Raw genomic sequence first — 18123 nt, 5'->3', positions numbered from 1 at the left:
AAGTCAAAAAAATTTAATGTAATCGAATTGAAAAAACTATAACTATTCATTTTTTAAATTTGAAGACAAAAATATATTAAAATCTCACACATAAACCAATTTTAAGTTAGTAAAAATGTACTCAACCTAATAATAAAAAAATATCAATTGTACTATGACGAGTAATTCTAACTTTTTGATAATCAATTTTAATAACTCTAATTGTAATTATTGTTTCCATCTTTGATTTATTTATATCACTCACAATAAATAATATATATATATATAATTATTAAAAATCATCGAGAAAAAAAAGAGTTATAGCATGAAAATATCGTTCAACCATGTTCCTCAATCCTATATATCACCTATCACATAGAAGAAATTCCGTTAGACCTAACCTTTCATGACACCTATTTCTTTGACACACCTTATAAGGACACTTTAATACCCCAACCTACATTTATAGGACTCACCCACTACCATGACCATTAACCCTCTACCATTATGTTTCATTTAGATTGAAAATGAAAAGGTGAGGGAGTAAAGAAAAGCAAAAGTAAAAAAAAAAGTGAAAATAAAAGTCATTTCAAGTAGAAGAAATAAGAAAAAATGAAAAGAGAATATTTTTATCATAATATTATTTTAGTTATTTGTTGTTTTACTAAAAATATAAAAAAATGCATAACTCTTGGAATAATTATTATATCTTATTATTGAACATAAAGAAATAAAAAATATATAATTGATTATATATAATACACTCATGTAAGAAAAATAGTTGCTTTTCCTTTTATTGTTTCTTTATTTTTCTTATCATATGTAGATAGAAAAGATGTGAGGTTTTTCTAACTTTAATTTATGTGTTTTTTTATTTAATTTGAAGGGAACAAAAAGGGGTTGTAACCTCACTCTTCCATTTTTTTTACTTATCTTTTTTCTTTCATATAATTGGAAGGAATACACCCTTAAACTTTAACAATATCTCGTATGAAAAGTTCATCAAAGTATTAATTTATATTTTGAGAGTCTTAATATGTCATAATGTGAGACTTCTTTTTTAATTTTTTTATGCAAAGATTCTATAAAACCAACATTTTAATACTTTTTGTATTGTTAATATATATTCTTAAAATAAAATTTATATATATATATATATATATATATATATATATATATAATGATATACCTCGAACGAGAATATTTGACGATAGATTCACGACTTTTCAACCCAAAATCGCAATAAATATACCTTACTTTTGAGGGGTTAATATAAATTTAAGGCTCTAATTTAAGTTAGATAAATATAGACTCTATTTTCAAATGCAAAATGGGGATTTCAAACTGGAGACCCTGAAGAACATCAATTATACACATGTTCTTTAGATTCCTTATGAAGTTGAAGAAAGTTAGTTGCACATGTTATATGCAACTGGGTAACATTAGACGCATACAACTACGTTTTTCATATTATTTAAAAAGCTTTATATTTACATGCAACCTTAAGAACTTTATACTCAACATGCAACAAAATATTACGCTACTATAAAATCTTCACAATAACAAACTTTATGTCAAATTTGTTGACTGGGATTATCTAAGGTGACTTCTCTTACTTGAATCATCTCTTCCTCAAGAAGCTTACAGCTCACGTAAGAAACCAACAGTTCAAAGTTCTTATTGGAAAACTATTCAGGTGAGTATAATCCTTAATTTCCAATAAGTGTAAGGTGTGATCAAATTTTTAAAAAGACAAGATTTGAATGGAAGGTAGAGAGAGGATAGGAAAAAAAATGTATTGTATATGATTGAGTATCCATTGGTCATATTAGTATAGGACATGTCCTTGATTGAATACATGTCAAACTACTAAATCGATATGTACTTTACTCATCCCTACTCGGTCAACACGACATCACACAAACCAACTACTCACAATAGTTTATAACTAATCCCAATACTTCATAAGCTAACACGTATTTGGTCCAATGGGCCCAAACTCATCTAGGTAAGAGTCCATTAACATTAATATAAGTATACTAATGCAAAAAACACTTTTTATAGTGATTTTTTATACGATTGAAATTCATCAGGTATAGAAAGTGACGTAGTGGTATAATTGTAAATAAGATAACATTTTTATACTGGTTGTAATTATAACAAGTATAAAAAGTGGACACGGTGACATGTTTTGTAATAAAGAATAAAACTTTCTATATCGTTTCTAGTTATAATTGATATAAAAAGTGGATGTGGTGACACTTTTGTAATAAATAAGAAAACTGTTTATATCAATTCTAATTACACTAGTGCAAAAATTGCATATAACATCATGTGTTTAACGTCTAACTACTTAATAGCCAACGTTAAAAATGACCGGTGGCAGTTTTGTAAATAAATACAATTATTAGACGTCGTTTAGAATTGTAATTCGACGTAAAAGGATATAAAATGTTGAATGCTCCAGCGTTACATGTCAAAAGGTTAGTGAATTCAATAAAAATTTGAGCGGGAGATTGAAAATTCATTCACTTTATCTTAGCGTGCGAGACCCTCCTCTCTTCTCAAACTTTTCTCGAACAAAGTTTAACGACCATCACATGCAATCTTTCTTTCATTTGATACAAACGCATGTTAATTAACTACTTTATGTATGATTTTCTTTTGTTTTGACCGACTATTTTCGTGTTCTTGTCCTTCATAGGTGCATTTTGTTTTCTCTCTCGCTGGTGACGACACTTTATTCCAATGAACCCACCTTTTGAAGGTTAGTTTTTGTTTTCGTTTTCGTTTTGAACAACTTAATTGTTGAACTTGTTTGTATTTTTTTTTATTGAACTTGTTTGTTGTTTTTTTTTAACTTGTTTGTTGTTGTTGTTTGGTTGAACTTGTTTGTTGTTGTTGTTTGATTGAACTTATTTGTTGTTGGTTATTAGTATTTGTTGTTGATACTACACTACACGTTCATAGTTCATGCTTTATAAAATACCAAAAACTGAAATTTGTTATTTTTCTGCTTTTTAGGTCTCGTAGAATTGTGAAAAATGATCACAATTAACTAAAAAAACAAAAAAAAATTGATTAACGTCGAATATTGACAAAATTCAACGTCAATTTAATGACTTCCGATATGACGTCAGCCTCGAATTCGAGTGAAAAGCCCAAAATATTCGACGTTGTACGCTGTTTTTGTACTAGTGTTATAACTACTATATAAAGTGGACATGGTGACATTTTTGTAATCAGTAAGAAAAATTTCTATACCAATTCTAATTATAACTGTAATAGAAAGTAGTTTCCTTCCTCTCTTTTTTTTTGGTAAACAAAGAGTTCCCAAATCAATAATCCTTATTCTCCTTATTCTTTCTCTCACTCTCGTACCTTATTATCCTTTATCATCTAGCAACACATCTCTTTCTTCTTTCTTCCCCAATGTGTGAGGCCCTTATGCACGCCTAAAACTTTATGTTGTCGCACCCTTTACTAGCAGCAGAATGGACGCCATTGTATAACTTGTGTTTGAGATCATTGTTGGCATTTGCAAATGAGGTGCATGCGACCTCTCATCTTCTCTGCAAGACAGAGTTGTGTTACCCAAGTTTACCGCTTCCTCCGCCACCATCGCATCGTGTGTCCGATCAAAACTTTGACTTGTCGGTGATTGTTTCTCCTTCTCTTCTTTTTGTTTTCTTTTTCGAATAATATTTGTGAGTGGAAGAGGGTGCTGAAAATTGAAGATGATGGAATTAGTAGTGAAAGGGATTGAATTTGTGCCAGTGAATCGGTCCTGAACGGGTGTTTGTTGTTTTACTATTATTGGAGTATATTTGTCTTCAAAAATTATAGCTTGTTGTTTCTTGTTTTGGTCTAATAAACTTATTCCAGTTTTGTTATATCCATGGGTATGGATGAATTTGGCTTCACAAAGATGTTTATTTTTTGGTATAATCTTTAAACAAATAATATTTTGCTCGTTTCCATATTAGAGATTCATTCAAGGATGATGCATCTAGCCATGGAGATTCTAGGGGATCATACTAGTTATTAGAAAAACATTTTTAAAAAAACATTCTATACCAGTTGTACCTTTAACATGTATAAAAAGTAACACTTTCTATATCGATTTTGAAATCGATATAAAAAGTCAATACATTTTATACATCTTGCTTCTATGTCGATTTCAAAATGGTATAAAAAGTCATTTTTAATAGATATAAAAAGGTTTTCTCCACTAGTTAGCACATCTTATGAGGTATGTTGATTATATTCATTAATTACCACATTTATTGTTTGCTGGCACACTAAGCTAACTTGGACATCAAAGTGTCTTCGTTTGACTTGGGCATCAGAGTATCTTCTGTAGACACAACCCATACCCAGCTAAAGGAGGACGAATACCTAGAGGAAAGACAATTATCTTGAAGATTGAAGATTTTAAGTGTTTAAAGTGCCCTTAGAGTTTTTTATAGGATACACATTCAGCTCTATAAGAACAAAAGTTTGCAAGCAAACATGAAATCTTACAATTGGTTATATCACATTTTCAAATGTAAAGAAGTAAAATAAAAACATAACACAGTGAATTATATGTGAACACAATTAATTATGTGCCAAACATAATTTAATTATCTCTTTATTTTTCCTTTTATCATGTGCACCATAATCATTTATGTAACTTTTCTTGGCTTGATTATTGTGTCTTTCAAGAACATAATTAATTATGTGACAACCATAATTAATTATCTCTTTATGTTTATTCTTTTAATTTTTTTTATCATGTGCACCTATAAAATTTGTTGGCTTTTTTCTTACTTGATTTTTATGTCTTCTTTTAATTTGAAGAGAAATGAACAATATTTTGCCTTCACTTTTTCATCGTTTCGTCATCTCTAATGCTATGATTCATTACAGGAGATCCTAATTTATTTTGTGAGTTCTAGTGTGTCAGATCATTTGTAAGATTTCCACGAAACTTTTGCTCTAATGCAAAGAATTTATAACGCTCATACTCTAATACTTTTTATTTACTTGTTGACAAAATAGATATTTGTTTGATAGGAATGACTTAGGTCTTAAACTTATGACCCTGAGTATGACTCTTACATATGATATACCCTTAGAGTTAGTTCCATATGCAAGATTTGACTAATTATTATTTTTAGAGTTGATTGATTCAATATGTCATTGAACATTATGAACTAGACCAAAATTAATTATTTAAATATTATACTACTAATTCAATATAATAATATTATTAAAGTAGCATGTTTAATTGTGAAACTCGCATTAATCTCCCTCTAAACAATTGGCTATTGAGAATCAAGGTTGTGTGGCCTTGGCTTGGATATTAACTTATGCGAGATTCAAGAATGATGAGAAGGTGAGTGATAAATCATGGAGTTGATCACCACGTGTACTACCCTAATAAGATCAAAATTGGATTCTTGTAACTTAAAATTCCAAAAGGTTATCCTAAAGAGAAATTTCATTTTCTGTCAAATTTTAATATATCATTACATTATAATGTACATCCTTTTTACAAGATGCATTAGGCAAGACTCTTTGAATTTTACATTAATTCTCAATAAGTACTCCTTAATATCCATTAATATTGTATTTAATTCCTATTATATGAATAATTATTTCCTACATTTAATTAAAAGATAAAAATTACAAAAGAAAACTAAAAAGACTCTTTAATTGTCAAAGCTTAATTCACTCTAAAAAAGAGGTTTTGTGCAAAGAGGTCCACTTATATAATATAATTTGTTCTTAACTTTAGTTCATGTGAGATTTTTAACACACTCCCTTAAGTTCGACATCAAGGATGAACTCGATAATAGATGTCATAGTAGGCTAAAATCTCGAATAGGATAAAATCTTATGACTTTGATACCATATTAAAGTAGTAAGTTTAAGGCTAAATTAATTCTACAAAATCGGCTCAATAAGATAAGGTTTTCCCCCACTTATATGTTATAATTTGGTATTTTTAGTTGAGCATGAGAATCGAGTCGCATGATAGGTCTAAATCTCAGCTATAATTGACTCTTAGGACTTTGATACCATATTAAGGTGGTGGATTTAAGTCTAACTAAACCTTACAAAATTGGCTCAATAAAGTGAGGTTTGTCCTCACTTATATATTATAATATGTTCTTATCTCTAATTGATCTGTAATCTCTACCACACCTAATTACGATGAAAACATTGAGTGTAAAAATTGAGAAAGACCCGATAATGGTGACACAATTGACCTAAATTTTGATTAGGATAGATTTGTATGGCTCTGATATCATTATAAAATAGTGAGTTTTAGTTTAACTCAATCCTATAAAACCAACTTTATAAAATAAGATTTGTCTCTATTTATATATTATAATTTAGTCTTATCTAAAATTAATATAGAATCCGTAACAAGTATTAACATATTTTGTTTTCGCTGTATAATAAAATAATAATAATATTAGTATAAAGAACTTTAATTTTGTAGTTTTGTTTAAATTTCGTTACTTGAGATAATTGAGCACGTGTTTGGTCTTTAGTAATTTCCACACATGTTTATTAAAGAGAAAATTAACCTTATAATATCCAATAAATCTTAAAGGAAGTCTTCTACCTTTGTTTTTGTTTGATACACTTAAAATTTTTAATGACTTCTTTTAAGGTTAAATATTAATCTAGATCTTCTATTTAGCAAACACATCTGATAATCATATCAAACAATTGTTGAGTTACTTCCATTAGTTAAATTTACACAAAATTAAAGTTTTTTTAGTAAAATTATACTAAAAATAAAATATATCAATTCTTGTTATACTGAATTGATTTTTCATCCAATTACCTATTTATTATATGTATGTGAAAGAAGAAAATCTAACATATCTATCTTAATTCATAGGTATAAACGTGTAACAAATGGACAACTCATTTAATTTAATACATAATCATAGTGGAGGAAGAATTGTCTTAGTGTTATGAACATTATATTATTAATCTTGGAGGGAAAGGTTAAAGGAAAAAAAAAAGATATTACCTGAAAGAAATGATATAAAGAGACTAATTTTGATGTTTGTATTTTAATTTTGGGTAATATTGTACAAATGAGTATAGGAGATTTATTAAACTTTTATTCTTTGTTTTTTATGGTAGACATTCGTTGTACTTTAATATTTTATTCTAATTCTTTTGGAGAGAAAAAACAAGATAAAACTATTCATCATAATAACCCCATTATACAAAAAAATAATATATAATAATAATAATAATAAAACTATAAAATAATTAATCACAAAAGTTGATCTAGTTTAGTTCATATATTCAAACTTAATCAAATCAAAACACATTATGATTAATTTAAATTATCCAAATCCAAACATTTCTAATATAGCATTTAATATTACAATTCTAAATTAGTGATTACGTGATTAACATATATAGAAAAATAAGTTTGATATATATTGTCTAAATAATTTGTCAAAAGAAAGAACTAAAATAACAAAACAACCACGGAAATGTAAAACTATAGTGCGAAGCCTAAATTAAAAAATAACAAACAAAACAACAAATAATATTTTAAAAGAAAAAAAAAACAAAAAACTACATACTATATAGATGCTATAACTCCCTAAAATCACATGTGCATAGGCACACATACAGTACAACAAGACAACTTCTCCCATAAACTTGCATGTACTAAGGTTCTAAGGTTTCAAATAGTTAATCATGACATGCTTATCCAACTTTTGTAAATCTTATAAACCCAAATTGATAAATATTTGTAGTAAATATTGTTGAAAACCTTAAACAGATAAATATTTTTTTAATATATTTTTTACATTCAAAATAAAAGAAGAAAATTGTGTTTTAAATGGAGAAAACAGAAAATTAAATCAGAAATTACACTAATTAAATAGGTATAAACTGTTTAAGAGTAGGTAGTAGTAATTGCTAGTATCTCTAAAATTATACCAAATTAACCTAAAAAGAACACAAACATAATCATAAATAGTTTCATACAGCTAACAATAATTATGTCTGTTTTAGAGTAAATAGAAATAAATAGTTGGTTATTTGTGTTTTTTGTTTGATGTTAATTTTGAGAAAAATAAAATAAAAAAGGACCCACAGTTTTGAGGTTGAGATAGTTCGTGATGATTGTTTGATGTTTTTTTGCAAAGAGAGTACACAGAGTTCGTTGGTTGGTTTCACACTTTCCGTTAATACTGCGTGCGTTAGAGCGGGTTCATTTGACTTTCTCACGGTCTCTCTTTTTTTTTATTTTAGTTTATACTTAGCCTACTTTCAATGGTTTTTTATATTTTTTATTCATTCATTTATTTTATAGTTTAATAATTATGCACTTCTAATGTAATTGGTTTCATACTGTTAACTGGTCAAAGCAATTGTTGTCATAATTTTTATATTATCACTATTATAAAATTTAGTTAGTTTATAGCAAATGTATTATCTACAGTAATTAGATGGTAAAAGATTTTGTAATAATATAACTAACATAACAATTTATCTTGATAAAATATTTAATCTTATTTCAAATGCACATATAAACGATTATTTGATTACTTATTTGGTCTTTATAGATATGCAGTTTTGATCTATTGATTCCTAATAGATATTACATAATATTTTAATATCTTTTAATTTTTAAATCATCATTTGTAATTTTTGAGCTTTTATAATCTAGATTTGTAGAGAGAGAAAAAAATAAATAAAGAATTTGATAATATATTTTAAAGATATAAAAAACTGTTATAACAAGAGGAGTAGATTACTTAAGAAGCAAAGACACCTTTCAAAGAAGTATCTTCACCTCTCTCTTTCTCTCTGCCATATGTACGGTTTTATATATTTATTTTTTTAGAGGCTATACTATATATTTTCTTCACAAAAATAATAAAAATGGTTTTGGTTTTAGTAAAATAATAAAGGGAATTGAATAGAATATTTTGAAAAGTATTGGGATTTTACTTTTTGTTGAGGAGATATATCTTGCTCATTATTTCTTTTTATTAATTATTAATTTGATAGTTTTGTTTCCCAGTCCACCTGTCAAAATAAATTGAAGGAAATTACTGAGTCAATTGTTGTTTCTGTTTCTCCTTTTAATTTTGTTGTCTTCATTTTGTGGGAACTGTTTGAATTTTTGAGCATTTGATTTGATTCCAAAATTCATAGGATTTTGTACTATTTTACATTTGTAGGTAATTGTTAAGGGGTTTCACAGAAATTTGCATACACATGCAAATTGAATTTGCATTTAGGTTTTCTTCACTGTGTTGATCTCTAAAGGAATTTCTAGTTTAATTCATTTGTACGCAATCACAACGTGAAAGGAACGAACTATCTTTTGCTGCATTGGGTGAGTATTTTGATGTTCTGCATTTGTTCTTCTTTTTTCCCCTTTTAATTTTCTTTTTTATTCCTTTTTACTGTTTGTTAACGTTTTTTTTTCTCTTCTGTCAGTTGGTTTGCTTGTAGAGAAGTAGAAAACTGTTTCTGGGTTATCCCCTTGATCTTTTTGTGAACTGTAATGAAAAAGGGGTATCTGGTTTTTTTGCAGGCATTATTATTCATTTGGCCTTTTCATAATATTGCACTCAATGGAGCAGTTGAAATTGGCTACAAATTCTGACGCCAAAGAGGTAAGATTTCCAAACCCTAGCAATGTATCTCACGTCTTTGTTTTTGAAGCCTGTTTGGAATATTTTATTATCCTGCCTCTCTGTTCGAATCTTCTATTCTGGTTTTACGGATCACAGTTGTTGGTGATCTTATTATCATTGTTTTTTTCTTTTCTTATTCTACTTATGACATTGTTGGTTCACTTGTGAGAACTATTGTTGTTCAACACTTCTAGTTTAGTTGATGAAGTAACTTCTGCTGATCAGAAGGATGGTTTAAATTTTTAATTTCCTTTTATTGTAATTGCTTAACGTCTTTCTGTACCCTGACCTTTAATATGTATTTGTAAGGTATATATGGTTTCTTTCTTTCATGGAGTTAGGGAATATTAGAAATTTTTTATCAAGTGATGATAACTAGTACTGTCTCTGTTTAGGTTTTTGGAATTGCATACACCAGTGTTATTGTTTTTTTAAACTGTCACACCTGATTGTACCAAGTTCCTTGGCAATATTTGGATCGTAACATTATTAGTTATAATTTGATTAAATTCATTGTTTACCTTGATTAATTTTAGTGGGGTTGCTAGTTTTAACAACTTTATCAATCATATTTTTCAGGATAACCCTTTGGGGAACAAGCCAAAAAATAGCAATGCACTTGAGTCTTCTGACAGTCTGAGAAATAGAAAGGTATGCAATATGGTCCTACACTGTGAGACTGCATGATGCTTTGATGGTCCATGAACAATACTTTGTTTTTTCCTTGCCATTCTTTTGAGCTATCTATACTTGTCTAGATAATAACGAGGCGAGTCTAACTTGAACAATCTGATACCCGTCTTATTGAAAGTGTAATGAAATATCAATTAAGTCAATGACCACATTCAGCGTTTCAAACATATTTCCTGTAGTATTGAGGAAAATAGTGCAATGAAAGCCCAACATTAGTGACTATATTATCTAAGAGAGTGAGGGAGAAAGATTTGTTTTTCTTTATATTCATAAATTGGATTTTTGTTGCTATGTTGCAGATATCAGCTCGATGGGATCCAGTTGGAGCATGTCGGCCAATAATTGAAGAAGCGCCTGTTTTTTATCCGACTATTGAAGTACTTGTTACTATTAGAGTCGTCTTCATATTTCTTGTATACTAATACTGTATTTTGAGTAATTTGATTTCTTATTATTAATCTTTTTAATTAGGAATTTGAAGACACTCTCAGTTACATAGCAAAGATACGACCCCTAGCTGAGCACCATGGCATATGTAGGATTGTTCCTCCGGCTTGTTGGGCTCCACCTTGTCCACTTAAGGAGAAAGATCTATGGGAAAATGCTGAATTTCCCACCCGTATTCAGCAAATTGATTTGCTTCAAAATAGGGAACCTATGAAGAAAAAATGTAGGGGAAGGAAGCGAAAACGTAGAAGGCTCTCCAGAACAGGCACATGTAGGAGGAAGCCTGCCAATGCAGCTTCTCATGCTAAGAATGCTTCTGATTCTGAAGAGAAATTTGGGTTCCAATCAGGATCAGACTTCACGCTTAAAGACTTTCAGCAATATGCTGATTATTTTAAGGAATGCTATTTTGGGTTGAAAGATGCTGATAGAGACAGAACAGTTGGTAACAGTAACCATCAGAAGAGATGGGAGCCCTCTGAGGAAGAAATTGAAGGTGAATACTGGCGAATAGTTGAGCAACCAAGTGATGAGGTTGAGGTATTAATCATTGTCCATTGACTACTATATTAGTCTTTATTGCCACAGAACTGTGCAAACAATATATTTGTTACTGTGTGATATTGTTTTGTAGGTGTATTATGGAGCTGACTTGGAAACTGGAGCACTTGGAAGTGGTTTTCCTAAGGCATCATCCATAACAACGAGTGACTCAGCTCAATATGCCCTGTCTGGTTGGAATCTGAACAATTTCGCCCGACTGCCAGGTTCTGTACTAAGCTACGAAGGAAGCGACATATCAGGAGTTCTAGTGCCATGGCTGTATGTTGGCATGTGTTTTTCATCATTTTGCTGGGTAAGTAGTGAGAAGTTTTTTCCAACTCTGAATTTTTTAATAAGGTGAAGTGTTAAGACATGAGATGGAATGTTGCGAGTTTTATGTCATGATGTGTCGTGAAAAGTTTAAGTAATTTTCATGAAAGTTTGCTTAACTTTTTATCATCTTTTATTTGGTTTGGATCACTTCTCATTTATTTAAAGGTGACAAAATAAAAAAGTAGTAGTAGAGAATGGTGTGGGTTGCCACATGCTTCTTCATCATTAAATTATCTAATTTAATAGAATACTAAGAATGTTTACACTTGCAATATTTTGAATTCTACTTATGTTGATATATTTGACATGTTGAACAATAAATCTACTAACCTGTCTTGATCTTGAATTTTGCATTTCTTTCCTTTTAATTCCTAACTGTTTACATTAAAGCTAACACATTGTTGCATCTCTGCTTCTTGGAACAGCATGTTGAGGATCATCACCTTTATTCACTAAACTATTTGCACTGGGGTGACCCTAAAGTATGGTATGGTGTACCTGGAAGCCATGCACCAGCCTTGGAAAATGCAATGAGGAAACACTTGCCTGATTTATTTGAGGAACAACCACATCTACTAAATGAACTGGTATAATCTATTGCTTGTACTTTCTATGTTGCATTCACTCGTTGACCATTGTATGTTAAGTCATTTTTACTGTTTCTATGGAGAAGAAGTATTTTAGAGGTACACACATGTGTACTCTATATAGTAACTTATTAAAGTACAATGGGAATCGGTCTTGAATACTTCAAATCCCTAATTATAATAACGAACATCTTACAGCTATAAGATGTGCCTGTTCTAATTTGACCATGTGTGAAATAGGCTATATAACACACTCATCCTCTAGGTGGAACATATGTCATGTGGACTATGTTGTTACGGCTATATGCAGCCCAAGAACCTCAAAAGGACTTAGCAAAATTGGTTGTGATTTCACTGGCAAACACCTTTTCTCTAACGAAGTTACAATAGATCTCTCTATGCATTGGATCCTTTCATGGGAACTGAGTTTGGTGTAATGTTGAGTCCAACTAGATTGTCATAGATAACGTTCATCCCCTAGATGTTTACCAAATTTAGCTATTGGAGTTGTTGGCTAAGTCACATAAGCTCTCATGCAGCTATTTCCATAACACTGAATTCTACTGTGTGGATTATGTTGTGTTTATTGCTCTTCCACGAGGATATGTTTCCCTAAGCAATAACATAACCTTGAAGTGGGTCTTCTGCTAGGGTTATCTAGCCCAATCAACACCCGAGGAACTACTTATCTTTGCATACCAACTCATCTAAATGACTATCACAAGAGGCATTCAAAAATTGACAACACACACCATAGTTATAGTTTGCTTATGTTAGGTTTAGTGATGATGAGATGCATGCTAATCGGCATACTGTAAGATGCCTTTATAGGTATAAATATTAAGTGAAACTGAGGAAATATGGTAATTAGGTTTTAATTTTTGGGTATATGAGAAACTGAGTCACTATACTCCAGGAACTAAAATTCAACTGCTAGCATGTGTAGGAAAAAGTGGTGAATGAGAATAGGCATTGCCTATCTTAATGACTTTACAGTTCCTTGTAATCAATATCCTTTATTGAATAAGTAAAACTAGGTATAGGATTAATCTCCCTTATGTAGAAAATACACAGGGAATGTATTTATAATAATGAGAATATGGGCTAAGCCCAAATATGAATGAATATGTAAAAATAACATATTAACATATGGACTATGTTTCTCTAATTAACATAAAATGCGATATATCTAACATCTTTCATGATGTATTCTTTTATGCCACTAATTTTCAGCTCTATTATTGTTGCAGTGATGCTAATTCTTATTGATCTGTGTTGTTCTGTTTGTAGCCTTTCACTCCTTACATGATGGGATGAATGTTGTCAGTTATATTTTTACTAATAATTATCATTTTATTCATCTCCAGATTTTCTTCATTGCATTTGTTCAGTTTTTAGCATTCTATGTACACAACATAGCTTGTAAGTTTGGCAAAGTACTATAATTCTAATGGTTTTGATTTTCATCTTTGAGCAGGTTACCCAATTTTCTCCTTCTATTCTTAAATCTGAGGGAGTACCTGTGTATCGCACAGTCCAGCATTCTGGGGAGTTTGTTATTACCTTTCCGAGGGCATATCATTCTGGCTTTAATTGTGGCTTCAACTGTGCAGAGGCAGTGAATGTGGCTCCTATTGATTGGTTAATGCATGGACAGAATGCTGTTGAGATTTACAGTTCACAATGCCGTAAGACATCGTTGTCCCATGACAAGCTGTTATTTGGATCAGCACTGGAAGGTGTACGGGCCATTACAGAGATAGCTCTTGGAAAGGAATCTCCGAAAAATTTGAAATGGAGTAGTGTCTGTGGGAAAGATGGAGATCTTACCAAGGCAGTTAAGGTAAATAACTCTTTCACCCTCCTCCATTTGATCTTATCATCTTCCACAAATTCTGGAAGCTCCATAAAGTTTGGTTTATTTTACAGTTTTTGCTACCATGCAAATATTTTTATCCTGTACTTATTTTCTCTATTACCGTAGGCAAGGATAAAGATGGAAGATGAAAGGCTAGATTGTCTTCCAACTCATCTTAAGTTACTCAAGATGAACAGTGACTTTGATTTGTACACGGAAAGAGAATGCTTCTCTTGCTTCTATGACTTGCACTTATCTGCTGTAGGTTGTGAGTGCTCTCCTGACAGATATTCTTGTCTTAAGCATGCTAATTTGTTCTGCTCATGCGCAATGGAGAAAAGATTTGTTCTGCTACGATATACTAGAAATGAGCTAACTAAACTGCTTGAAGCATTAGAAGGAGAGTCACATGACATTAAGGTGTGGGCAAATAAAAACTGTGGAATGGTTTCTGCCAATGCCAATGAGGTTTGCATAGATAAATCAGATGTTGAGAAAGATATCTACAAAACCAAGAATTGTGAAGAAATAGATAGCTTAACTGGCTGTGAAGGAACCAAGGATAGGTCAAATTTAAACACACCAAGTAGTCCTAATAGTCATATTACTTCTGATATAGTGCAGTCTGAGTCTCACCCTGTAACTTCTAGTGCAGCATATGACAGTATAGATAGTCATAACGACAATAACAGTGATAAAAAATTTGTCACAGACAAGGAATATAAAATGGATCAGGATGGTTATCTGGATTTGAATCTTGATGTTTTCTCTGGTGAAAATGAAAATCATGTGCTGGATATTGCGGATAACCATCACAGCGAAGGTGTTTCAGAAGAGGAAAAAGTATGCTGTTCAGAAGCCAAAAAGGAAGAAGACAGCATGGAACTTGGTGGTGAGGGTAACTTATCAAACTCGACTTCTGTTCTAAACACAGATTTTTCGTCAAGTTCAATGGGCAATCACAATTATTGTACATTTGATGGTGGAAAATTTGAGCTGGATCTGCAAACAGATTCTAGGAAGCTTCACAACAATCTATCCAAAACGGGAGCCATAGACACCACAGATACTCAAATGGATTTGACAGACGAAAGCTGCTTGGTGCGGATGTTTGGTACTTCTGTCGAGCCTGTAAGTTTGGGATCTGTTGTTCATGGAAAGCTGTGGTGCAGTAAGCGTGCGATATATCCAAAGGGTATGTACATGTTCTTTTCTGGGTCATATTTTACCTTCGATTGTTTGTTTTTAAAAAGTGACTTAAATTGCTGCTTTTTGGTATGCTTTTGAAGGCTTCAAGAGTAGAGTTCTCTTCTTTAGCATTCTTGATCCAACGATAATCTGTAGCTATATTTCTGAAGTCATTGATGCTGGATTTCTTGGACCCCTTTTCAAGGTATCATTGCTGACCTATGTTTTAGGTTTGAAAACAAAATATATCGGCAGTTACTGTTCCTTTATAATACAATGATCCATATAGTTTACATTTTCAGATGCCCATTTCGCTATGCATTTTGGCCTTAATATTAATTGAACACAGTTTCGTAGTCTCCAGTGTAGATTCAACATGAATAATTTGATATAGGAAGATCTTTTTTTCCTATGTACTTTTTGCCATATTAAATAAAGGTTTCCCTCGTCTTGAAATATATTGTATGGGTTGCTTTATGTATTGGTGGGATAAACCCTGTGGCTGCTAATTTTTCCATGATTAGATGTTAAATTTAGTGGCATCATGGTCTCAAATTATTGAATCTGATAAATAGTGATAATATTTTTTTTCTTTAGGTTAAGAAACTCAATCACATTACTATATATCACTAGTTAGTTAACAATATCCGAGTCTTAAATGATTTAAATTGATGTGTATTTCTATCTTGTTCCATCAAATGTATTTCAGGTTACTATGGAAGAATGTCCAAATGAGGCTTTCACAGATACCTCATCAGATAATTGCTGGGAATCAGTTCTGAAGAGATTACATCATGAAATCAAGAGGCGTAGGAGTCTAGGTGAACTAGAACTTCCTAACTTAAAGCTCCTGAGAAGCATTAATGGTCATAGAATGTTTGGCTTCCTTTTACCATCTATTATTCAGGTAATATAGCACACGAATCCTATATTTTAGCCCAACTTGAGATAACACCAATATCTTCTACGTGTAGTTTATTATCTTTGCATAATTCAAATTACTTTACCAAATTGTGTTGAACTAAATTAACATAGCTTACTATGGGCAATTTTGTTGAATAATACCGAATTAATTTGGAGACAATTTGGTAAAAATTGACTCGTATAGAATGTTCCTCTGGAATTATGTTCTTGCTTCTGATGTTCTATTACATCTTCTTGACACTTTCTCAGGCCATCGAAGTTCAAGATCCCTGTCATATGTGTGTAGAGTACTGGAATCACAAAGTTGCTCCTTCAGGCAGTGTTGTTGATAACTTGACCTACGGTTCCAGAAGCCCTTTTGGTGATATCAATACCAAAATTTTTGGTATCAATTTGATTAAGCGTAACTTTTTTGAAGAGATGAAACAAATACTACAAAGGGCAAGTCCTGATGAGTTAAGCACACTGCATAAGTTACTCAGCTCTGATGCATGGTACTGTGAGTGGAAAGTGACATTGATGGCACTGATGGATGAGATCCGGAAAGCTTGTCAATGAGAAATGAAGATCTCAATTCTTTGAGTCTGGATAGATATGTTTGATTTAGTCATAATAGTTAGATCCATTCTTTCAGAGAAAAATTAAACTGAAGAGTTTTGTGGGTGAAGAGGAGATAAATTTTTGCTACTTGCCCTTCATCAGTGACCTATACAGATGGACAAAGCCATTGACCCATTTTCCATTATCCAACATTCGTATACAATTTGCCTTTTAAGGTCTACCATTAGCTGTAGCTGCATTTAGGTTTACATTATATTCCTTTTCTCTCAAAATTTCTGTACATACTAAGAAAAAATGCTGGTGTTACAATAAATGATAAAAGGTTGGGAAAAATTCATGGGGACATTTGGTGCTCAAGTCCAATTGCTTCAGCTCAAAATTTTGAATGTATGATTGTAGTCTCAAGTAAAACGGAATTAGTAAATCCTTACATCTTAGAACCCAAAGGGGGTGCTTTAAATATGACAGAATCTTGTGTTTAATAAACTGCAGGTTCGAGATTTCATTCGTCTCTAGCTGATAGACAGATTGAATTTCATGTCTCAATTTTTTTAATACTTGGAATCAAACTTCTATTATTGGATTGTGGAAAACTAAATATTTCCCTTCTATCAAACGCAACTTAAATAAAATGGTTTTGCATAAAACTTAGATTTTTTCTTGGCTTCATCATACTATTTTTTATTTTATTTTGAATTAAAATTAACAATAATAAATTTTTATTGAGTGTTTTCACTTGACCAAGAAACTAACTCCTCGTGTTTATTGAGTATTTAGCATGATCATCTATTTTGATTATTTATAAAGATGGACAAATCCTGAGTCCGAGCATAATTCCAAAATGAACAAATCTTGTTTAATTTTAGGATTGTTCTACTTTTTTTCTTTATTTTATTAAAACAATTAGAGAAAGACAAAAAAAAAATAGAATAACCTTTTATAGACGATTGTCTTTATTTGTCCATCTTCGTAATTTACTTAAAATATATCTATTTATGTAAAATATGTAAATAATTACATCATTATAGTAAGAAAAACTACAACAATATCACATAAATTCAATTTCTTACTATATTATCTGGATATAAATTTGCATCCGATTGACACAGAAGAAATTAAAAGATTAAATAAATATAAATTTTGAAATATTAAATTTGAACTATATTGTCGTATTGTATTCAAAACTAATTTAGGTCCACTTTCTCTTTTATTCTAAGTTTTTCAATTAATTAAATGGGATTGGCAGAATAATATGCAATCGAGATAAGGATTATAATTGAGATTATGTCCAACTAAACACGAATATGGAAACATTGTATTCACTTTA

The 18123-nt window shown here is 30.8% G+C and overlaps 1 protein-coding gene across 1 annotated transcript; it reads left to right on the top strand.

Moving 5' to 3' along the window:
• Positions 1–8837: 8837 nt before the first annotated feature.
• Positions 8838–17153, top strand: LOC148203295 (lysine-specific demethylase JMJ18-like). Its single transcript, XM_088105944.1, has 12 exons — positions 8838–9358; positions 9560–9641; positions 10242–10313; positions 10655–10732; positions 10827–11342; positions 11437–11658; positions 12104–12265; positions 13743–14108; positions 14250–15318; positions 15413–15516; positions 16021–16218; positions 16485–17153. Exons 2-12 carry the CDS (start codon positions 9600–9602, stop codon positions 16791–16793), a joined length of 3138 nt encoding a protein of 1045 aa, XP_087962070.1. The 5' UTR covers positions 8838–9358; positions 9560–9599; the 3' UTR covers positions 16794–17153.
• Positions 17154–18123: the final 970 nt, after the last annotated feature.

Source organism: Vigna umbellata, chromosome 2 (genome assembly GCF_029865625.1).
Source record: "Vigna umbellata cultivar VRB3 chromosome 2, Vumbellata_1.0, whole genome shotgun sequence".
NCBI classification, from domain to species: Eukaryota; Viridiplantae; Streptophyta; class Magnoliopsida; order Fabales; family Fabaceae; genus Vigna; species Vigna umbellata.
This window is presented reverse-complemented; position numbering and strand designations above follow the sequence as displayed.